General features: G+C 44.0%; 2 protein-coding genes across 2 annotated transcripts in view; both read right to left on the reverse strand.

Annotated features, from left to right (window-relative positions):
* LOC119272870 (protein LAX PANICLE 2-like) overlaps nt 1–3,795 on the reverse strand; it is an 8,285-nt gene extending 4,490 nt beyond the window's left edge. Inside the window, exons 1-3 of the mRNA XM_037554230.1 lie at nt 2,920–3,795; nt 2,505–2,555; nt 2,021–2,093 (exon numbers count right to left, since the gene is read on the reverse strand). Of these exons, the coding sequence (XP_037410127.1) occupies nt 2,021–2,093; nt 2,505–2,555; nt 2,920–3,584 (789 nt within the window). The 5' untranslated portion in view covers nt 3,585–3,795. The remainder of the gene's footprint in view (nt 1–2,020; nt 2,094–2,504; nt 2,556–2,919) is intronic.
* Nucleotides 3,796–11,801: 8,006 nt separating this feature from the next.
* On the reverse strand, nt 11,802–15,529 carry LOC119270201 (long chain base biosynthesis protein 2d). The gene is made up of 12 exons (XM_037552174.1): nt 15,225–15,529; nt 15,084–15,149; nt 14,418–14,506; nt 14,174–14,319; nt 13,955–14,079; nt 13,783–13,876; nt 13,537–13,700; nt 13,097–13,258; nt 12,886–13,012; nt 12,632–12,798; nt 12,377–12,484; nt 11,802–12,205 (listed from the first exon to the last, which is right to left on the reverse strand). Exons 1-12 carry the CDS (start codon nt 15,348–15,350, stop codon nt 12,110–12,112), a joined length of 1,470 nt encoding a protein of 489 aa, XP_037408071.1. The 5' UTR covers nt 15,351–15,529; the 3' UTR covers nt 11,802–12,109.
* Between the last annotated feature and the right edge of the window lie 9,016 nt (nt 15,530–24,545).

Here is a 24,545-nt window from a genome sequence, read left to right on the forward strand (position 1 = left end):
GGCTATGCATGGGTTAATAATGAGTACACTTAAACTGCACCAAACATATTGTCGGAAAAACATATGCATGTCATCCGGTAGGGGAGCGGCGACAGCGGCGCGTTGGCGGCTTGTTCTTGCGGCAGTACTAGTCGTTGGGTGGTCTCGGAATCTCGATGTAATTTTTGTTATGTTTGAGATGCTTTATAAATTAGGTGAACTTTTATAATAGATCTGATCATTTTCGAAAGAAAAAATACGTATGCATGTACCTATAATTGATTTGTAGAGGTTTGTTAGGCCAATGATATTATTGTACTTGATGGAATTAATTAGTTTGGCGATATAATTTGCTATGCTATGCGTGTACGTATCCATACAGAAAGTAATGATCAGAGTTTCATATCAACAAGAGACCGTATAATTAATTAGTTCAAGTCCTAGCTAGACTTGCATTGGTGATCGCATTTTCTTGGAACTATTTCAGCCTTTTCGACGATGTTCGTTCAGCTAGAGGAGACGTTCCCGTCGAATATGAGGCGTCTGTGATGATTTTATCAATCTTAAGATGTTGTGCAGGCTCAGTATCTTGGAAGTGCTCATAGCAGTAGGGCGTTTCGTGCGTGCATTTATAGGGATGAGTGTATATAAGCATCAGCGGTTGTGTTAATGTTGAAATAAAATCAAGAGACCGTGCAATTAAATGATTGATCGTCTTTGTTTTAGCAATCCAAGGGAGTACTATCTTAGTGCAGTACTAAATAAGAAAAAACAAATCATCCACGGTTGCAGTCGTGAACTTTCTATACGCAATCATATTATTGAATTTGTGCAATATTGTTAGTTTTGTATTCACAAAGGATGCTACGAAACGTGCCGAAGTTAAGCAGAGCACGTCGAAATCAGACAATCAAGTTGACCGTGATTAGTATAGTTCAGATGATTAATTATTGACAATGATATACATACACGAACTGTATTAAGTCTGATGAAAACGAAGTTGGCAGCTGGTGCACTCTTAACGGATGAGTTGGGATGGCCATGTCGAAACACAGTATGGCATGCATCGACGCCTCAACAGTCAGCCGGCCCTCTCATGCATCGTGTGTTAGCTACTTCATTATGTATCAACAGAAAAACAGCATAAGCAACTCAATATTCTTGCGTGCATCAAGCTATATGATCGATCCATAAATTCGTACAAGATGCTGACGTGATACTGTATAACTTATTTTGCAGCATGCATGCGTGCATGCTGATAGTTATGCACCTGCTCCATTAGTTGCTAATTAATTTCCGTGAGAATATGTTGGACGGTGCATATTTAGGTGCAGAGGGCAAAAGTTATTATATCCGTATTGACTTTAATTTTGTGATAATTGCCCACCGTTGATTATACCGATGCATCTAGACAGATAGAGTTTCTGTTATTAAGTTAACTCTAGTTCTGACGAGTTTTTTATTTTTTGCGGGGTAGTACTGAAGAGTTTTTTGTATAGATGTAAGAAATGTTATTCAAGTGAATTGTATTAAATCCCTAGCTATACATCTTGAACTATTTAAGTTTAAGAGAACTTGATGCATATATGATGTGGCCCCCTGACCTATTGCTTTGTCTATATCCAACAATATATGCGATGCTGACATAGCTTAGCTATGTGGTACGTTTAATTAGGTATAGTGTTTCTTTCATGATTATTCCAAGTGCCAATAGTGTACCATACATGCGGCCACACAACAAGAAACCAATGCTCTCTATACCTTGCAGTGTAAATTCAACAATCGCGCGACTATTCGCAGTTAATCACTTGATTGGCGCTTCCCAGCTAAATTTGATGTTACTAACGTGATGGAGAAAGACACATAGAGCAATTCAGAACAGATGAAAGACGCTTGTTTTTTGTAAAAAAAAAGAAGTGGGTGCTATATACCAATCTGCCGAGGATAAAATTGTTTATATGCAGCAATCCTAAAATTGCATATAAATATAGCCATGCCGCCATAAAGTTGGCAATATTTAAAGGTCGATTTCGAGATGTACCTGATGAGATTGTGAGAGTCCTAGCTTCTCCGCCAAGTACTTCAGCACCACTTCCACCTTCATGCTGGTATCCCTGTGGAAAATAATATACGCATGCATTTTGAGATATATGTGTGTATGAAAATGCAAGGATGACCTTTCAATTCACGTACTGATGTGTCATTGTTTTTTACTAAACAATTCATATATATACCAAATCATTACAAAAAACAAAAGTTGTATTCGATAGGTACAAATCCTACATGTATAGCTAATTAGCTAGCCAGCTGCCGGATGAACTACCTAGAAACTTTTGAGACTAGCAAGGTATAGGTAGTAGTACTAGATAGCTACGTTCTACATAGGCCGTTGTAGCTAGAAACTAACTAAACAAGGAGAGCTACATATACATACGCATACTGCACCGATAACACTGTTGTACATTAATATTATTTGTACTCTACGGAGGAGTGCAAAAGAAATAAAAAATGCAATCAAATTATACCTGATTCTTAGGTAGCTCTTTGGTATCTGAGGCAAAATGGGCTCTCTAACTCTGCAAGAGCATGGCAAGAAGAGTAGTTAAGTACTAGAGCTCCACACTGCAGCTTGAAAAATATAAATTAAATCCAATCTAAGGCAGCTTTGTTGGCATATGTGCACTTGCAAAACTATGTAATTTATCATAAAAAATAATATATGCAGCATGCAGGGGGATTTTCTTTTTCCGAAAAGGGCATGCAAGGGGGTTTGCATTGTTATCAGATGCATATTCGTGATGTGCATATATATAGAGACATTGCTATGAGTAATTAACTGAATATGATGAAATTCAAAACAAAAAATCAGAAGAGAATCAAATTGAATATGTGTGTACATATATGTAGAGTTGTTGTGTATGTAGAGATTAATATGCTTACTGGTTGGGAGCTGCCTGAAGAGTTAGCCACAAGCCGGCGGCCTCCGTTCTTGTCGGTGGGCTGACGACTCTCAAGAGATCGGCGGAGCAGCTCCTCAGCGGCCGCGCGAACTGCAAGAACGGCGGCGCCGGCGTCATGGACCCGCTCGCCGCCGTCGTCGGCCGATACCAGCCGTGGCCGTACTGGTGGTGATAGCTCCTGATGGGCAGCGGGAACAGCGGCGGCCGGCTCGTCACCCTCGAGCTTTCTCTACCGTCGCCGCCGGCGAGCAGGTCCAGCTCCATCGGAGCAGCCCTGGCGCCGTCGTTGTCGCCTCCAGCGGAGGAGGAGGACGTGGTGGTCGACGAGGACGACGCCACGGCACCGAGACCAAGCCGGAGCCAGTCCTTGTTGCCGCCGTCCTCGTAGTCCCCTCCGCCGCCCCGGGAGCTCGTGCCGGCCGCCGCCTCCTCCTCGGCGTTGTCGTTGTCGTCGCCGGCCATGGCTAGCCGACGAGGGAGCCTGGACGGCTGCAGCTTGAGGGCGTCGACGCCGTGAGCGGCCGCCGAGGCAGCCTCCAGCTGGGAGGCGATGTAGTATCCGGAGTAGTACGACGGCGGCGGTTTGCTGTTCTTGCCGCTGGGTTCATGGTGCTGCGCCAGGTGATTCCTAGTGGTTGGGACCATGGCGGCGCCGTGGATGTGCTGCTCCTGCGGTTGCTGACCTCGTCCGCCGGGAGGCACGTCTCATGTCGGTGGCTGATCAGACGGCAAGGCGCGTCCATGGCCGCCTCATCTCCATCCTCTTCTAACTTCTTTCCTATGGTATGGGCCGGGGAGCAAAGGAGATGAGGAGGGAGAGGAGAGGAGAGGCGAGAGATGTTTCTTTCCCCTTGGTCTGAAACTTAATACCAGTCTTTGCTAGAGAGAGAAGCTTAAATAAATAAATAAAAGTTGCTGAAGAGAGAGAGGGGGGACAGCCACAGGAGAGAGAGAAAATGAAGAATTTTAAGGATAAAAAACAGGATGTGGAGAGGGCTGTCATGTCAGTAGAGTTAATTAATTTACAATTATATGTGTGATTTGTGATGGAAGTGAGTCCATAATAAACAGTACTAACATAAGCTAGGGTGGTGCATGCCTTCTTGCTGTAGAATCTAAGGGCAAGGCCCAGACATGGCACTGGACACGAAAACTACCTACGCCAACAGCAAAAACTCAGGTAGGACATAGGGTACAGAAAGAAAGAGAATGCTAGAGAGACAAGGGTAGAGAGAGAGAGAGGGAAAGAGAAGGCTAGAGAGAGACGTACGGATGGATGGAGGTAAGTGTGAAGTATGTTCTACGTTGAAGTGACTGCAGCATGGCAACGCACTCACCTTATCACTAATCCTAAAACATGACTAATAGTAGTCCATAAAACACAGATGTTTCCATCAAGGTTACTATATTTGGTCTAAGTGGTGTTAGCTTTTGACCACCCTAAAGTTACTAAGTAGCCATTTTGCGCCACTCCTCTTTTTCCTCTGTTTTCTTCGTATGCACGTTTATGCTACTCTCGGGTTGCTAAAATGTAACTGTTGTGTGTTTGAGAAAAAAAAACACTCTATACAACTGTCGTGTTCAAGAAAAAGAACACTATATTCATATTTGTAAACTGTCATAGAAAAAAAAAGCAAACTCACAATTCCCAATTCATATACCAACAATAAAAACACATACCACAGACCAACCACACTGTTCATTATTCTTGGCTATGGCCCTATTCTAAATTTCGAATATCTTATTTTTAGTTGGTTCTAATATCTATTTTTTTTTTGAGTTGGTTGGTTCTAATATCTATTTTTATGTCCTTTTATCAAATAGCGAAACAGGGTTCGTAAGTCGGCTCGACTAAACGCGGTTAACATACTATACCGCAATGTCATCAAACACATAACATACATGCTGAAATGCTGAATAATCAGTCGGTCAGCTCAGGAGGAATGCCACTGTTGGATGAGGCACCATGTACCTTTCTTTGGGGGATATCTTGTTATGGTCCTGTTCAGTTAGGACGCTGCTTTTTGGGGCATTTAAGTTGTAGATGCCATGTCTCTGTTCCTGTTGGAGGGTCATTCGGCCGGCAATATTCCTTAGTCGCCAAAAGCTTAGTTTTTTCTGTTGCTAAGTCATGGATCATGACAGATATGATATGGTTATCACCTACTTGTTTGCAACATTAGAGAAACAAGTTGTTAATGACACGTTGAGCGCTAGACAATCGATGGTGCATGCATCAATTAACAAAATGATTAGAAAAATAAACAAATTTACGGATTGAGCTTCTAGTTAAGGGGTGCCACTTTCTAGGAAGCATATGTACAGATGTTTTTTTGGTAAATTAAATTAGATGTATATACAATATTTATTTGATTGAAGTCTTAATTTGAGTAGATGTAGATATGGAGGGTTGGTTAGTCCAGGAGTTGTGATATTGTGTCTGATGAGATATGATAAAGAGCAGTTAGCTGTCAAAATAGATAAATGTTCAAGGGTAGTTAGAGATGGGGTGGGATCCTGTAAAGATGAGCAGACAACTATTTGTTCTAGTATTAACCAATTAAATGTCATTGGTCATTTTTATTATAGTACATCTCATCAAGGGTAGTTAGAGATGTGGTGGTAATGGATACTGTAAAGATGAGCAGACAACTATTTGTACAACAAATGTTAACCAAAATAAACTGGAACATATCCCACCATTGGTCATTTTATTATACTGAGAATTGTTATGTTCATGAGAGTAATTTGTCGGTTAGCTAGATCATGTTACTCTGTTTCTTGGTCCAGCATATCCCAAGTCAAGGGCCATGCATGCATGCATGTAACATGGATCAATCAGTACATTACATGTATACAGTGAGAACTATGATGGTGATGATAATTGAGCATTATACTATTTGCTTGTGTACAATTGACATGTATCCACTTGAGCTTAGTATAGTGTGTATATACAGATTCTCAGTGTCATAATTATCCAGAGCAGCTGGATGTATCATACATACTTGGTTAGCCGTTGTCAGTTATGTGCAGGTGAGGTCATCACGTAACAGAGATTAATTAAGGGACTCCATGCATGAGCACTCTCTGACTCTGTAATATACAACTAATTAGCCTACACCTATGAGCTAACACAGCTGCGCAAGGGCATTAGTTTATTTAGCACATGAACACAAAACAATCAAGCACAAGCACAGCCGCATACATACATGCTTTAAATTTCACCAATTGGTTATGGCAAATGAAAGATTGCGAGATCATTATGCAATCATGCAGCGCGTTTGACAGTTTTATCAAAATTAAATTAGAAGATGCAGCAAACGGATAGTGCCTCCACGTTGCGCACACACGGTTTGTAACTGCACATTTGCAGTGTATATTACTAGCAAGTTGATTGTCTCCATTGACATGCATGGCCATCATATCATATGGATGTTTTATCGCGCAAATTATTCATTTACTAGATTAAATGGTACACACAAAAACATAGGCTGGATACGTGCCGGTCACTACTCCCTAACAGCACCAAATCAATGTCTTATAATCCAAATGTACATGTTGATTGACTTTTTTTAGAAGAAAAAAATCATGACGAAGGAGAAATAGTTTATGAACATGCTAATAGCTAGTCTACGTTAGGAGCATATATATGACAGAAAGCTGTCGTAGAATTAACAACCTGCTTTCCCACGTTGTGTTAACAAATAAACAGCCTACCAAAACGTCATATATTTTAGAACGGAGGTAGTATAAGCTACTCCCTCTGTTTTTAAATATAAGTCTTTTTAGATATTGCAATTGGGACTACATAGGAATGTATATAGGCGTACTTTAGAGTGTAGATTTACTCATTTTGCTTTATATGTAGTCCATATTAAAATCTCTAAAAAGACATATTTAGGAATGGATGGAGTAGAAGTGAACCTTCACGCAGCTGAAGAGATCAATAGCTTGTCCTTCAGGAATTATCATTTACTAGAAGGGTTGTGCACGCTTTGCTGCGCTGTTGGTGTTGTTGTTTTTAGAAAGTAACTCACTCTATTTTAAAATATATGGTGCATTATTTTTTAAAAGATAAAGCCTTTTATATTTGTTTAAATTTATTAAAAAATATACCCAAATCCATAATATCAAATTGGTAATTAGATTCATTATGAAATGAATTTTCTTTTTTTTTTGTTTAATATTGTGGGTGTTGATATTTTTGCTCTGAACTCGGTCAAAGCTAATAGAATTTGATTTTCAAAGACTAATACCCCTTATATTTTGGAATTGAGGAATATTTAGTTTGGCGGAGCGGGGAGATGATGGAATGTGTTTTATTTTATTTTTATAATATGATGATTGTGGGCCTTTCTCGATGTGATTTTGTGTTATCTGCTAATAAACTCGTATTTATGTGGGGAACTTTCTGCATCGGTAACTGCATGTACTATATTGGTGCTATAGTATCACATAGTCGTGTTTCTTTTTTCTAGATGGTGGGAAGGTTCGCGGGATTTATATGTTTTTTTAGTCCGGTTGCTGCTAATTGATTTGAAAAATCATTGGCCCGACCAAAATCGTAAACCAAATACAAAATTGAATACCTCGATCGAATGAAAGAGTTTGAAAATTAGGGAACATAGTAAACTAAAAATAATTAAATGAGAGAGTACCTTGAGAAATTATTGACCCGGTCAAAATTGAGTGACTCGACTTTAAATTGAATACCAATTAATTGTGAGGTTTTAAGAATTAGGAAGCATAATGTATAGCACAAAAGAATGGAATGTGAGTGCTTTGAGAAATTATTGACCCGGTCAAAATCGGGTGACCCAATTTCAAGTGGAGAGTTCAATTGATCGTGAGCCCTTTTATATTAGGGGGCTTAGTGTTATAGAGGATTAATGAATGAAAAACTATTCAGGTGCCACAGTTTGCTCTCTGAGATGATTGAATTTGAGCCCGAGCACAGGGTCGGCTAACTGAGCAGATGGTGAATGGCATGGTATCTACAGGAAATTGACAGATATGCACATTCTGAGCAGCCATAGAATGCTCACAAGATGGCACTGCTCACCAGACACATGTTGAGAAGGCAGTTAAAATGTCAGTACAGATGCCCATCTGTTCCAGACACAGTAAGTAGTTATATTTTCTTTAATTTTAGTAGTCCATAACTTCATTCTTTACCCCAATCTAATGTCAGCAGAAAAACAGATATACATCAGCACAAAGGTATGTGCATGTAGATGCAAACAAATCTGGATTCTAATCTGTAAAGATGGGAATGATAGGAGTGACATGTCCTTGCTGCTTTGCTCAATCTCTGTGTGATCAATCAATCCATCAATCCATCAATCCCATGGGACACATGCACCTCCTCTCTCTTCTTCTCTGATAGATTTCCTTTATTAGGCTCACCTTATTGGCCCTGTTTGGATCCCAGGGCTAGAGCTACTTTGAGCTACTTGGGGCTGAACTAACTCTTAAAATATCCAAACACATGGGCTAGTTTGAGTTAGATTGGAACTAACCCACCAAAAAAACTATCCCTGTGAAGAGGTGCTAATTGGAGCTAGTTGTGGTGGGGCCCTAAAAAAATTCTTTTTCTGTCGCATGCAGCCGCACCGGATCCTATCCATTCGTCCCCGCTGCCTCTCGTTCTCCTCCCCTCCGATGCATCTCGTTCTCCTCCTCCCCGCTGGCCCCTGTCGCCCTGCATCGTCGGTCGCGTCCGCTCGCCCACACCGGCCGCGTCTGCCCGCCCCCGCCGCCCCTGTCTGCCCGCCTCCATCCCGTCGCACCAGTTTGTCCGCCCGCCACCGTCCCTTCCGCCTGCCCCAGCCGGCCCCGTCCGCCTCCATCCCGCCGCATCAGTCCGCCCGCCCTGTCCGCCTCCATCCCGTTCCCATCCATCCGCACCATCTTCGACGCAACCTTCGCCGGCCGCGGCACCGGTCACCCACACAAGAGCCGGTCACAACAAATCCTGGTTAAAAGAGTCAAATGATTGAAAAAAGTGCATTTATTTTCAAACTTACCCTTTCATCCAAACACCACCAAAGGCTAGAGTTAGTTTAAGGTTAGTCTAGAGTTAGAAAATAACTCTAACCTCTAACCAAGTTAGAGTATCCAAACAGGGCCATTGAAACAAACGCACATAAAACTCATGATGGCAGCCAGGGCAGGGGGCACTTGAGCATTGAGGCACTTGATAGCAAAGCACTGTTTGGCTGACTGCATCTGCATATTGGCACTTGCATAGGTAGTAGATATACACATAGATATTGGATTTCACTTTGCCTTGTGCTGCAGGCTGCCGCAGCGTCTTGGCCTGCCCACACTTCTGCATGCCTATAAAGTGTGCACACACACACACAAGCACACAAGGGGGAGAGAGAGACTTAAAGCTCTGTGTCTTTTCCCCATTTCTCTCTCTCATATCTCCAATGTGGCAGGGGAGGGGGAGGAGGAAAAGATTGAGCATGACAAGATGTTTGGATTGGAGGAGGTCAGGGTTTTGATCATGGTCTCCTGTGATGTGTCAAGGAGGAAGATCTTGTGGACCATGCACACATGCATGCATGCAAGGTTGGCTGCATGCTGCAACCTTTGCCTTGCTGCAGCAGGGCAGCACACAGCCATGCACACTGATCATGCCATGGAAAGACACATCACTGAATCTTTGTGAGCCAGCTCAAAACCACACACAGGGGCAGGCAGGCAGGCAAGCAAGCTAGCTAGCTTGTTCTCTGCTTTGTTTTTGTCTCTAGCTGTCTCTGAAAAAAGCCTTGTGGGTGTGGCTAGCTAGTGCTCTCACTGCAGGCAGGCTGGATGGCTGGCTGCTTCACTCACTTGCCAGCACATTACATAATTGCAGGAACAGGCCTGCCTCAGGCTTAGGGCATCTTTCCTCCCTGTTCATGTGCTGTCTCCTTTTACTGTTTTTGTATCCTTGTTTGATGGCCTATGGCTGTGGGGGTGGGGGTGGGGGTAGATGTGTTACTCCTACTCACAAAAAAGCTTAGCCAGTACAAATTGGCGGTACAAATCTATGCATGCAAGCCTCTGAAAAGAGCCATGCATTAAACCAGCATGCATGTAGAAAGCAAGCAGTACTATGCAGTCATGCATGCACGCACACGTATGTGCACAGCACCTAGCTCTATGCAATGCAATGCACTCACTAATGCCTGCTCCTAGACAGTTTTCTCTTTCAAGGGCTGCTCCTAGACAGTGTCATGCTTTCTGGTTTGCAGGCTAGGAAGATAATCTTAATTAAGCTACTCCACTCCAAGCAGAAAATGCAGTTAGTAGCCTTGACAGAGCAGGCTTTGAGTCCAGCACAAACCTAAAGAATATGAGTAGAAGAAAAGAAGCAGAGATTGTGAGTATCAGTGACCAGGAATGAATAATCACCTGTGCTGGCTCCAAACAGAGATACAGAAGCAGAGATTGAGAGTATCAGTGACCAGGAATAATCACCTGTGCTGGCTCCAACAGAGATAGAAGCAGAGATTGGGAGTATCAGGGACCAGGAATAATCATCTCTGCTGGCTCCAACAGAGATACCTAGCCCATCTTGTCAAATTTCCAAAATCTGGCTGCTCAAAATACTCCAGCATTTAACAGTTATTATTCGATGTACACTGGATGATGGATTGGCAGCAGCAGCCAGGTAGAAGCCTTCTTTTTGTCTCATGCCATACATACCTCTCACTGTTGCCATGCTGCAAGCAATTTTGCCTCTCAATTTAGTTTCCCACATACTGCCCATAGTACACCATATCATATCAGCCTCAGCAGATGGTACAGCATATAGTCTGAATCACCCAAAAAGAGAATCATCCAGTAGGCTCTTTTTCCTTCAAAGAGAAAAAAGAGAATCCAGTAAGCTTTATTAAAAGAACCAACATCGCATAGTCCTCTCTCTCATCCCTCCCTGTCAAGGCAAAGTTGCAAATATGCACCTGCATATTGTTTCCTACTGCTGCAGGCTTGCTGTTTGACCAGACATGTAGAGTACTACATAGCCCTTTTGTGCCATGCAAGGCAATCAGACCACAGGAGCAGCAGCACACAATGCACCAGGCATTTGAATCATGACAGGCGTGACCAAGCCCTCCTCTCCTCTCCTGCATGCTCCAGCCCCTAGACATGCACGCTACAGCCTCACCCCCTCAGCAATATCTCTTTTCTCTTCTCTTCCTTGATCTTGCTAGCAGCCAAAACATAACAGGACAAGCAGAGGCACATTGGACCAGAAAGACAGTGTTGCTCCAGTTGAATTGAATCACATGCTTGTGCAGTCCCAGCAGCATGGCACAGCATTTCCCTTACCTGCCTCCTGATGATGCTCACTTGAGTGACTGTCCTCCCTCGATATGCACATTGCTCACATCCATAAATTAACCAAGGGCCCAAGGCCCAACTAGTTTCTTCTCATTGGCAAAAGGCCAAGTTCCTCTTTTGACTTGCCATACCAGTTCACCATAATATCTTCATGTCCTTGCAGCACAACTGTAAAACCATACTACAGTCTAGCAGTCTACAGCTGTACTTCAAAGGAGAGGTCTCAAAAGAAAAGAAAAAAAGCACAGCTGTAAAACCTACACAGCTGCACCTGATGGGGAGCCATGTTGAGATAATTCAATATGATCAAACAACAGTATTATCCTACACACTGATCACTAGAAGGGTGCTTAGCCACTCATGTGGAGCACTTGGGAGATTTTAAGATCCAATTTTGTTTCAACTGTTCTGACACTAGGTTTATGAAACTAGACCCACCAGTATCAAGTCACAAACTAGATTTGACAGATACTGATACAATATTTTTTGTCAAGCTGGTTTCGGACATGGTCGATGCAGCTGATCTTGCGCCTTGAAAGGAAGTCAGTAATAAGAAGGAAATTAGTATCTACATGATTTCAGTCACTTACAAGGTTGTACAGGGATTTCTTTTTTCTTGAATTCGACAAAACAGTGTATAGAGCCGTGTTAAGTTTCAAACTATGATGGATGATAATACAGTCTGTACAAAATCAAAACCACTTCAGACAAAGGAAAATGAAGGGTCCTGAGGTGCACAAAAGAGCAAAACCGAGGCATGGTGCACTACCAAGATGACCCAGTAGATCTAGCATAACAGCAGCAGAATTCTTCCAATTGTCCATTGTCACTATTCACTCAAGCTTCTTAAGTTTGTCAACAGATGCAACCTTCTCTTGCTCAACGGGGAAGTACTTGATTCCGATGAGATCACCAACTTTGCTGATAACCTGAACAATTTGCATGAAATTATGATCAGGGGATGTATTGTGTACACAACGCATAATCTACAAATGCATTCACATTCCATGGATTCAGATCAATTGTACTCTGTATTTGGAATTAAAGTGAAAATATCGCAACAAAGCATGTACGGGCATTGACAAGAGTGTTGACTTTACCTCCAACCCTTTAATTAGATCCTCCCTTGATTGAGAAGCTGAGATACATATCCTAGCTCTGGCAAGTAGTAGTGGCGTTGCAGGAAATGCAACAGTCACAACAGCAACCTAGAATTACAGAACATGCCACATTAGCGAAAAGAAAATCAGAACTTCGCCAAATAAAAACATAAACATGAACTGCTTGAGAAATTCTCATGCAAAAACAGATGACGACGTGCATCTAATGGATGGTCGCTAGATATGAAAACTCACATTTTGTCTCAAGCACTCCCTTGAGAATGCAGGAATTTTAGCAGGATTGTAAAGCATGATAGGCATGACAGGTGAGTCATTATCTCCCAGCACCTCAAAACCCATTTTCTGAAGCTCTGAACGGAAAAAATTGCTGTTCTCCCGAATCTGAGCAAGTTTCTTGGCCCCTATTTACAGCAACGACTGCGTTAGGAATTTCCCCAAGACAAGAGACACATGGAAGCCATAAAAACATTAAATCCTTCCTGATATACCTCTGTTAGATCCATCTTCCCCAAGGACGACCTTTATCGCAGAGATGACCTGCTGGACTGCTGGAGGCGACATGGATGTTGCATAAATATGGGCTGGGCATGCGTGCTTGAGATGTTGAATGATCTCCTAAGAATATAGAATGGCATATGGGTCAGATTTATCAAATATATATATCATTCAGTCAAGAATTGGTAGGTGGATCTTTCATACTTTTGATGCTGCAATATAACCTCCGCACGATCCAAACGATTTTGTAAATGTTCCCATCATGATGTCGACATCAGCTGGATCCACTCCTAGTAGTTCACATACACCTCTTCCAGTCTTTCCAACAGCTCCAATACTGTGTGCCTCGTCTAAATATGTGTAGGCCTATTAAGATGTTTATAAGAACTCCAAGTCAATACACTGATACATCACTACCAGTTTGAAATTTTTGAACAGCTTGTGAACTGCAGTACTCCCTCCGATCCAAAATAAGTGTCAACTTTGAACTAAGGTTAGTTCAACCTTAGTTCAAAACTGCGACATGTATTATGGATCGGAGGGAATACTATGTATGACATAAGTAACACTTATAGCGTGCAAAGGAACTACAGTTTTTCATTACTGATAACAGAACAAGGAGTCAGTATGCGCAATTCTCACACCTTGTATTTCTTGCAGACAGCCATAATCTCAGGAAGGTTGCATAACTCCCCTTCCATGCTATAAATTCCCTCAACAATCACAATTATCTTCTTCCATGGCCTGTGTGTACGAGGTTGCCCCCCTGCAATCTGCTCCCTCAGTACGTCTTCCAGATGTGCAGGGTCTGGAAGAAAATAAGGGAAACATTAAACTTCCTGCCTCATCGTTAAGTGCACATCATGAGATGCAGCTGTTAGTGAGCTTACTGTTATGTTGAAAAACCCGGACAGTAGCCCCTGAACCCCTGGCTCCATTCACTATAGAAATATGGTTCAGTGAATCACTAACTATCAGCCCCCCCTGGTATCATTAAAATACATTAGTCCAGCATGTAACAGAAAAAGAGAAGACAAATAAAATACTCTGCTCACCACAGACCTTCCCAATCAAAATAGGAATGATCGCAGAGTTTGTCACATAACCCATGCCAAAAAGAATAGCTGCAGGCTTGCCAACAAATCGTGCAACTAGTTCCTCGAGCTCTGTGTGCAGCTTAGTATTTCCTAAGATTATACAGAGATCAATTAGCGTTAGTTTCACCATATTATTGAAGTATTAAATTGAGGCAAACTATGGCATGGACATATAAGCACCTACCTCCATCAACTCTGGCACTGCAAGTACTGGCAGAGTATTTCTTGAGTGACTCAATAACACGAGGAGTGCAGTACTCATCTGCTGCAGCAAAACCAAGGTAGTTGTAGGAACCCAAGTTAAGACACTTGGATGTTTTTGTGGTACGTCTGCGTTAAAGATGCACCGAATTAGAGACTAGCATTCACCCTGGGATAGCACTTGCTTATGCTAATTAGGTGTGGAGTCAAATGTGAGGAAAACATACTGGAGTGTCTTGTTGCCGTCATTTGAGTGACGCTCAACTACATCAAACCAAGCATCGGGCGCACTGGCAATAGGTCGGCCAAAACAGTCCTGCCCACCCAACAAGGAAAGGTAAACAAAAAAAGTGATCAACATGTCATTCCAGAGGGTGCATATTGCCAGACTAAAGATTGGTTGCATTGTAGAGATATGGTTTCACACACATCTACCCAGACTAAAGATTGGTTCTTTCTGATAATTATTTACTCTGTTCCTTGGGACTGGAATAGCACAGAAAAATGCTGAAGAATGAATGACACATTCAGGATGGCTCAAAACAAGCAACCTTTTCACTTCATTCAACTATTAATAAGACGAATGGACCAAAGTTTCAGTTGAGATCTCATGGTTCTGGCATAAAAATTGGGGTTTATGTATGTACATAAAAGGCAAAGAAAAAAAAGGCTGAAAAAAGCTAGCAAGTACAACAACAGATCAAATGAATTTTCAGTTGGGACAGTTTCCAAGTCTCCATCATGTGATCTACCTAAGCAGGCACTAAATTTACCACGCCCACCACCACTAGCAACTCAAGTCAACTAACTCGGAATCACATGATCCAAGCCCACCTTTAGAGGGAAAAAAAGTTCTAATTCTGCGAATCGTCGAAGTGGGGAGGAGATCTCACCTGGATGCGGAGGTAGAGGCGGCGCGTGTAGAAATCCTCGTACCCCAGGCAAATGGGCGCGTAACCCTGCGGAGTCAGCAGCAGGAGCGGCGTCAGCACCAGGGGGAGAAGAAGACGGCGAATCTGAAGTAACGGACGGACCTTGAGGTTGCTGGATTTGCCGGCGTCGAGGATCCGGCGGAAGAAGTCGCGGAAGTGGCCGAAGGCGAAGAGGAGGCCGTAGCTGAAGAGCGTGGTGAGCGCGGTCAGGTACGGGAGCCTCACCATCCTCCTCGCTCCTCCTCCTCGCTCCCTTCGACGCGGCACGCGGCGGGGGGCGGGGGGGCGGGAGCGGTGTTTATTGGCCGCCTGGGCGCGCGACGGGGTCGTCAACGGCGGCGTGGGGTGGCGACCGGCCAATGGTTTCCGATGGCGACTGGCTAGATTGGAAAATTGGAATCTTTGGGATTAGGGTGGGGGGTGAGGCTAACGGGGCGGTGGCGACGCGCGTTTGAACGTGGACGGCAACGACGGGCGCTGCGCGTCACGGACACGGTGGGGGGGTCCGGCTCCAGCTCACCTGCGGAGCACCGCACCGCGCCTCACCTCCGTTGATTTCGAGGTAATTTCGTTTGAGGAGAAAATTCTCCAATTCTTGCAAAATATTTTTCAGGAGAATCGAGTCCTACTTCCAGAGAGGCGATTAGTAGTACTAAAACTCTTATATTTCTTTATTACGGAGGGAGTATTAACTGCTAACATAATAGGTTTATCAGCTTTTATATATTACAAGATACAAGAAAAAAAATCTAGAAAAGGACTGTAATAGGATCCCCTAAAATTTGGTTTCGAGCAATCCATAAATTCTTTAAGCGAAGGCATTGCCCCCGGTTTAAATTATAAATCCTCGAACAACATATGCAAGTGTTGCGGCTTAAACGTCGAGGCCATCATCCATCATCGCAACGTTCTTTGGGAAGGCACCGTCGTATTTTGATTATGTCCTTGTCCATCCTTGATTGGCCATACATGGACACAACTTCATGTCATTCTGGTTACATGTGACGCCCCCGATTCGACCGTACACTAATCATACACGTAAATGTGTACGATCAAGATCAGAAACTCACGGGAAGATATCACAACACAACTCTAGACACAAATAAAATAATACAAGCTTTATATTACAAGCCAGGGGCCTCGAGGGCTCGAATACACAAGAGTCAGCGGAAGCAACAATATCTGAGTACAGATATAAGTTAGACAAGTTTGCCTTAAGAAGGCTAGCACAAAAGCAACATCGATCGAAAAGGCAAGGCCTCCTGCCTGGGAGCCTCCTAACTACTCCTGGTCGTCGGCGGTCTCCACGTAGTAGTAGGCATCAGCGGTGGCATCTGGCTCCTGGGCTCCGACATCTGGTTGCATCAACCAGAAAGAAGAAAAAAGGGGGAAAGGGGGGTAGCAAAGCAACCGTGAGTACTCATCCAAAGTACTCGCAAGTAAGGATCTACACTACATATGCATCGGTATCAATGAAATGGGTAGTATCTATGGACTAAACTGCAGAATGCCAGAAAGAAGGGGAAAGTCTAGCCTATCGAAAACTAGCATCTTCAAGCATCTTGCAGCATATAGAAGGGTACGGATCAACATAATGTAAAGTAGTAGTGTTATCAACCTCGGTCAGAGATCCTTTCTCGACTCCCTGCAAGAAAGCAATCCCAGAGCCATACTATCCATTTCTCATCACAATCCATTTCTCATCACAAGTATCCAGTTCTAGTTGTATCGATCGGGATACAACTCCAAGTGTGCGTTACCATAGGACAGGCTATCGATAGATGTTTTCTTCCCTGCAGGGGTGCACCAACTTACCCACCATGCTCGATTAACTCCAGTCGGACACACTTTCATGGGTCATGCCCGGCCTTGGCCAAACAATACGCCGCAACCTGACCTAGGCTTAATAGAGAGGTCAAGCACGCCGGACTAAACCTATGCCCCCAGGGGTCATGGGCCATCGCCCCGGGAACTCCTGCACATTGCGTGGGCGGCCGGTGAGCAGACCTAGCTACCTTCTTCAAAAAGGCAGGTACTTACGCAGTCCAACCCGGCGCGCGCCGCTCAGTCGCTGACGTCTATTAAGCTTCGGCCGATGCATACGACGCAGAACGCCCATACTATGCCCACGTGATGGTTAGTGCTATCAGGCCAGAGGCCCCTCGGATCAAATATCCAAATCGTAGTGGATTAGGAACGCGCGGTAACAAGCAGAGACTCACGAAAGATGCGACCCCGTCGCTGAAGGAAATATGCCCTAGAGGCAATAATAAAGTTATTATTTATTTCCTTATTTCATGATAAATGTTTATTATTCATGCTAGAATTGTATTATCCGGAAACATAATACTTGTGTGAATACATAGACAAACCAAACGTCACTAGTATGCCTCTACTTGACTAGCTCGTTAATCAAAGATGGTTATGTTTCCTAACCATAGACATGTGATGTCATTTGATTAACGAGATCACATTATTAGGAGAATGATGTGATTGACATGACCCATTCCATTAGCTTAGCACCTGATCGTTTAGTATGTTGCTATTGCTTTCTTCATGACTTATACATGTTCCTATGACTATGAGATTATGCAACTCCTGTTTGCCGGAGGAACACTTTGTGTGCTACCAAACGTCACAAAGTAACTGGGTGATTATAAAGGAGCTCTACAGGTGTCTCCAAAGGTAAATGTTGGGTTGGCGTATTTCGAGATTAGGATTTGTCACTCCGATTGTCGGAGAGGTATCTCTGGGCCCTCTCGGTAATGCACATCACATAAGCCTTGCAAGCATTGCAACTAATGAGTTAGTTGCGAGATGATGTATTACGAAACGAGTAAAGAGACTTGCCGGTAACGAGATTGAACTAGGTATTGAGATACCGACGATCGAATCTCGGGCAAGTAACATACCGATGACAAAAGGAACAACGTATGTTGTTATGCGGTCTGACCGATAAAGATCTTCGTAGAATATGTGGGAGCCAATATGAGCATCCAGGTTCCGCTATTGGTTATTGACCGGAGACGTGTCTCGGTCATGTCTACATTGTTCTCGAACCCGTAGGGTCCGCACGTTTAAGGTTTCGATGATAGTTATATTATGAGTTTATGCATTTTGATGTACCGAAGTTTGTTCGGAGTCCCGAATGTGATCACGGACATGACGAGGAGTCTCGAAATGGTTGAGACATAAAGATTGATATATTGGAAGCCTAAATTTGGATATCGAAAGTGTTCCAGGTGAAATCGGGATTTTACCGGAGTACTGGGAGGTTACCGGAACCCCCCGGGAGGTATATGGGCCTTAGTGGGCTTTAGTGGAAGAGAGGAGAGGTGGCCAGGGCTGGGCCGCGCGCCCCTCCCCCCCCCCTAGTCCGAATAGGACAAGGAGAGGGGGACGGCACCCCTTCCTTCTCTCTCTCCTCTTTCCCACTCCCGAATCCTATTCCAACTAGGAAGGGGGGAATCCTACTCCCGGTGGGAGTAGGACTCCTCCTGGCGCGCCCTCCTCCTGGCCGGCCGCACCCCCCCTTTGAACCTTTATATACGGGGGCAGGGGGCACCCCTAGAGACACAAGTTGATCCACGTAATCATATTCTTAGCCGTGTGCGGTGCCCCCTTCCACCATAATCCTCGATAATATTGTAGCGGTGCTTAGGCGAAGCCCTGCGACGGTAGAGCATCAAGATCGTCACCACGCCATCGTGCTGACGGAACTCTTCCCCGACACTTTGCTGGATCGGAGTCCGGGGATCGTCATCGAGTTGAACGTGTGCTAGAACTCGGAGGTGCCATAGTTTCGGTGCTTGATCGGTCGGGCCGTGAAGACGTACGACTACATCAACCGCGTTGTGCTAACGCTTCCGCTGTCGGTCTACAAGGGTACGTAGATCACACTCTTCCCTCTCGTTGCGATGCATCACCATGATCTTGCGTGTGCGTAGGAAATTTTTTGAAATTACTACGTTCCCCAACAGTGGCATCCGAGCCTAGGTTTTATGTGTTGATGTTATATGCATGAGTAGAACACAAGTGGGTTGTGGGCGATATAAGTCATACTGCTTACCAGCATGTCATACTTTGGTTCGGCAGTATTGTTGGACGAAGCGGCCCGGACCGACATTACGCGTACGCTTACGCGAGACCGGTTCTCCCGACGTGCTTTGCACATAGGTGGCTTGCGGGTGACAGTTTCTCCAACTTTAGTTGAACCGAGTGTGGCTACGCCCGGTCCTTGCGAAGGTTAAAACAGCACCAACTTGACAAACTATCATTGTGGTTTTGGTGCGTAGGTAAGATTGGTTCTTGCTTAAGTCCGTAGCAGCCACGTAAAACTTGCAACAACAAAGTAGAGGACGTCTAACTTGTTTTTGCAGGGCATGTTGTGATGTGATATGGTCAAGGCATGATGCTAAATTTTATTGTATGAGATGATCATGTTTTGTAACCGAGTTATCGGCAACTAGCAGGAGCCATATGGTTGTCGCTTTATTGTATGCGATGCAATTTCACTGTAATGCTTTACTTTATCACTAAGCGGTAGCGATAGTCGTGGGAGCATAAGATTGGCGAGACGACAACGATGCTACGATGGAGATCAAGGTGTCGCCCTGGTGACGATGGTGATCACGACGATGCTTCGAAGATGAAGATCACAAGCACAAGATGATGATGGCCATATCATATCACTTATATTGATTGCATGTGATGTTTATCTTTTATGCATCTTATCTCGCTTTGATTGACGATAGCATTATAAGATGATCTCTCACTAATTATCAAGAAGTGTTCTCCCTGAGTATGCACCGTTGCGAAAGTTCTTCGTGCTGAGACACCACGTGATGGTCGGGTGTGATAGGCTCTACATTCAAATACAACGGGTGCAAAACAGTTGCACATGCAGAATACTCAGGTTATACTTGACGAGCCAAGCATATACAGATATGGCCTCGGAACACGGAGACCGAAAGGTCGAGCATGAATCATATAGCAGATATGATCAACATAGTGATGTTCACCAATGAAACTACTCCATCTCACGTGATGATCGGACATGGTTTAGTTGATTTGGATCACGTAATCACTTAGAGGATTAGAGGGATGTTTATCTAAGTGGGAGTTCTTAAGTAATATGATTAATTGAACCTAAATTTATCATGAACTTAGTACCTGGTAGTATCTTGCTTGTTTATGTTTGATTGTAGATAGATGGCCCGTGTTGTTGTTCCGTTGAATTTTAATGCGTTCCTTGAGAAAGCAAAGTTGAAAGATGATGGTAGCAATTACACGGACTGGGTCCATAACTTGAGGATTATCCTCATTGTTGCACAGAAGAATTACGTCCTGGAAGCACCGCTGGGTGCCAGGCCTGCTGCTGGAGCAACACCAGATGTCATGAACGTCTGGCAGAGCAAAGCTGATGACTACTCGATAGTTCAGTGTGCCATGCTTTACGGCTTAGAATCGGGACTTCAACGACGTTTTGAACGTCATGGAGCATATGAGATGTTCCAGGAGTTGAAGTTAATATTTCAAGCAAATGCCCGGATTGAGAGATATGAAGTCTCCAATAAGTTCTATAGCTGCAAGATGGAGAAGAACAGTTCTGTCAGTGGGCATATACTCAAAATGTTTGGGTATAATAATCACTTGATTCAATTGGGAGTTAATCTTCCAGATGATTGCGTCATTGACAGAATTCTCCAATCACTGCCACCAAGCTACAAGAGCTTCGTGATGAACTATAATATGCAAGGGATGAATAAGACTATTCCCGAGCTCTTCGCAATGCTGAAAGCTGCGGAGGTAGAAATCAAGAAGGAGCATCAAGTGTTAATGGTCAACAAGACCACTAGTTTCAAGAAAAAGGGCAAAGGAAAGAAGAAGGGGAACTTCAAAAAGAATAGCAAGCAAGTTGCTACTCAAGAGAAGAAACCCAAACCTGGACCTAAGCCTGAAACTGAGTGCTTCTACTGGAAGCAGACTGGTCACTGGAAGCGGAACTGCCCCAAGTATTTGGCAGATAAGAAGGATGGCAAGGTGAACAAAGGTATATATGATATACATGTTATTGATGTGTACCTTACTAATGCTCGCAGTAGCACCTGGGTATTTGATACTGGTTCTGTTGCTAATATTTGCAACTCGAAATAGGGACTACGGATTAAGCGAAGATTGGCTAAGGACGAGGTGATGCGTAGGAAATGGTTCCAAAGTCGATGTGATCGCAGTCGGCACGCTACTGAAGGAAATATGCCCTAGAGGCAATAATAAAGTTATTATTTATTTCCTTATATCATGATAAATGTTTATTATTCATGCTAGAATTGTATTAACCGGAAACATAATACATGTGTGAATACATAGACAAACTTAGTGTCACTAGTATGCCTCTACTTGACTAGCTCGTTAATCAAAGATGGTTATGTTTCCTAACCATGAACAAAGTGTTGTTATTTGATTAACGAGGTCACATCATTAGTTGAATGATCTGATTGACATGACCCATTCCATTAGCTTAGCACCCGATCGTTTAGTATGTTGCTATTGCTTTCTTCATGACTTATACATGTTCCTATGACTATGAGATTATGCAACTCCCGTTTGCCGAGGAACACTTTGTGTGCTACCAAACATCACAACGTAACTGGGTGATTATAAAGGAGCTCTACAGGTGTCTCCAATGGTAGATGTTGGGTTGGCGTATTTCAAGAATAGGATTTGTCACTCCGATTGTCGGAGAGGTATCTCTGGGCCCTCTCGGTAATGCACATCACATAAGCCTTGCAAGCATTGCAACTAATGAGTTAGTTGTGGGATGATGTATTACAGAACGAGTAAAGAGACTTGCCAGTAACGAGATTGAACTAGGTATTGGATACCGACGATCGAATCTCGGGCAAGTAACATACCGATGACAAAGGGAACAACGTATGTTGTTATGCGGTCTGACCGATAAAGATCTTCGTAGAAAATGTAGGAGCCAATATGGGCATCCAGGTCCCGCTATTGGTTATTGACCGGAGACGTGTCTCGGTCATGTCTACATTGTTCTCGAACCGTAGGGTCCGCACGCTTAACGTTACGATGACAGTTATTATGAGTTTATGCATTTTGATGTACCGAAGATTGTTCAGAGCCCCGGATGTGATCATGGACATGACGAGGAGTCTCGAAATGGTCGAGACATAAAGATTGATATATTGGAAGCCTATGTTTGGATATCGGAAGTGTTCCGGGTGAAATCGGGATTTTACCGGAGTACCGGGAGGTTACCGGAACACCCCGGGAACTATATGGGCCTTAGTGGGCTTTAGTGGAAAGGAGAAAGGGGCAGCCCAAGGTGGCCACGCGCCTCCCCCCTCCCCTAGTCCTATTAGGACAAGGAGAGGTGGCCGGCCCCCTCTCTCTTTCCCCCCTCAAGGAATCCTATTCCAACTAGGATTGGGGAGGGGGGAATCCTACTCCCAGAGGGAGTAGGACTCCCTTGGCGCGCCCTCCTTGGCCGGCCGCCCCCTCCCCGTTGGCTCCTTTATATACGGATGCAGGGGGCACCCTAGGACACACAAGTTGATCCTTGAGATCGTTCCTTAGCCGTGTGCGGTGCCCCCTGCCACCATATTCCACCTCGATCATATTGTAGCGGTGCTTAGGCGAAGCCCTGCGACAGTAGAACATCAAGATCGTCACCACGCCGTCGTGCTGACGGAACTCCTCCCCGACACTTTGCTGGATCGGAGCCCGGGGATCGTCATTGAGATGTACGTGTGCTAAGAACTCGGAGGTGCCGGAGTAACGGTGCTTGGATCGGTCGGATCGGGAAGACGTACGACTACTTCCTCTTCGTTGCGTCAACGCTTCCGCAGTCGGTCTGCGTGGGTACGTAGACAACACTCTCCCCTCTCGTTGCTATGCATCACCATGATCTTGCGTGTGCGTAGGAATTTTTTTGAAATTACTATGTTACCCAACAGTGGCATCCGAGCCTAGGTTTTATATGTTGATGTTATATGCACGAGTAGAACACAAGTGAGTTGTGGGCGATATAAGTCATACTGCCTACCAGCATGTCATACTTTGGTTCAGCGGTATTGTTGGACGAGACGACCCGGACCAACATTACGCGTACGCTTACGCGAGACCGGTTCCCCCGACGTGCTTTGCACATAGGTGGCTTGCGGGCGACTGTCTCTCCAACTTTAGTTGAACCGAGTATGGCTACGCCCGGTCCTTGCGAAGGTTAAAACGGAGTCAAATTGACAAACTATCATTGTGGTTTTGATGCGTAGGTGAGATTGGTTCTTGCTTAAGCCCGTAGCAGCCACGTAAAACTTGCAACAACAAAGTAGAGGACGTCTAACTTGTTTTTGCAGGGCATGTTGTGATGTGATATGGTCAAGGCATGATGATGAATTTTATTGTATGAGATGATCATGTTTTGTAACCGAGTTATCGGCAACTGGCAGGAGCCATATGGTTGTCGCTTTATTGTATGCAATGAAATCGTGATGTAATGCTTTACTTTATCACTAAGCGATAGCGATAGTCGTGGTAGCATAAGATTGGCGAGACGACAACGATGCTACGATGGAGATCAAGGTGTCGCGCCGGTGACGATGGTGATCATGACGGTGCTTCGGAGATGGAGATCACAGGCACAAGATGATGATGGCCATATCATATCACTTATATTGATTGCATGTGATGTTTATCTTTTATGCATCTTATCTTGCTTTGATTGACGGTAGCATTATAAGATGATCTCTCACTAAACTATCAAGAAGTGTTCTCTCTGAGTATGCACCGTTGCCAAAGTTCGTCGTGCCCAGACACCACGTGATGATCGGGTGTGATAAGCTCTACGTCCATCTACAACGGGTGCAAGCCAGTTTTTGCACATGCAGAATACTCAGGTTAAACTTGACGAGCCTAGCATATGCAGATATGGCCTCGGAACACGGAGACCGAAAGGTCGAGCGTGAATCATATAGTAGATATGATCAACATAACGATGTTCACCATTGAAAACTACTCCATCTCACGTGATGATCGGTTATGGTTTAGTTGATTTGGATCACGTGATCACTTAGAGGATTAGAGGGATGTCTATCTAAGTGGGAGTTCTTAAGTAATTTGATTAAATGAACTTAAACTTATCATGAACTTAGTACCTGATAGTATCTTGCTTGTTTATGTTGATTGTAGATAGATGGCTCGTGCTGTTGTTCCGTTGAATTTTAATGCGTTCCTTGAGAAAGCAAAGTTGAAAGATGATGGTAGCAATTACATGGACTGGGTCCGTAACTTGAGGATTATCCTCATTGCTGCTCAGAAGAATTACGTCCTGGAAGCACCGCTAGGTGCCAGGCCTGCTGCTGGAGCAACGCCAGATGTTATGAACATCTAGCAGAGCAAAGCTGA

The sequence above is a fragment of the Triticum dicoccoides genome, chromosome 3A (genome assembly GCF_002162155.2).
Source record: "Triticum dicoccoides isolate Atlit2015 ecotype Zavitan chromosome 3A, WEW_v2.0, whole genome shotgun sequence".
Lineage (NCBI taxonomy): Eukaryota > Viridiplantae > Streptophyta > Magnoliopsida > Poales > Poaceae > Triticum > Triticum dicoccoides.

What these genes read in the sequence shown, in the direction of transcription:
- LOC119270201 (XM_037552174.1), bottom strand. Translation starts at nt 15,350, where the DNA reads ATGGTGAGGCTCCCGTACCTGACCGCGCTCACCACGCTCTTCAGCTAC. An exon ending in CCGGGTTTTTCAACATAACA is followed by an intron (nt 13,701 to 13,782) that starts GTAAGCTCACTA and finishes ATTTTCTTCCAG; the next exon opens with ACCCTGCACATCTGGAAGAC. An exon ending in ATCTAATTAAAGGGTTGGAG is followed by an intron (nt 12,206 to 12,376) that starts GTAAAGTCAACA and finishes CAAATTGTTCAG; the next exon opens with GTTATCAGCAAAGTTGGTGA.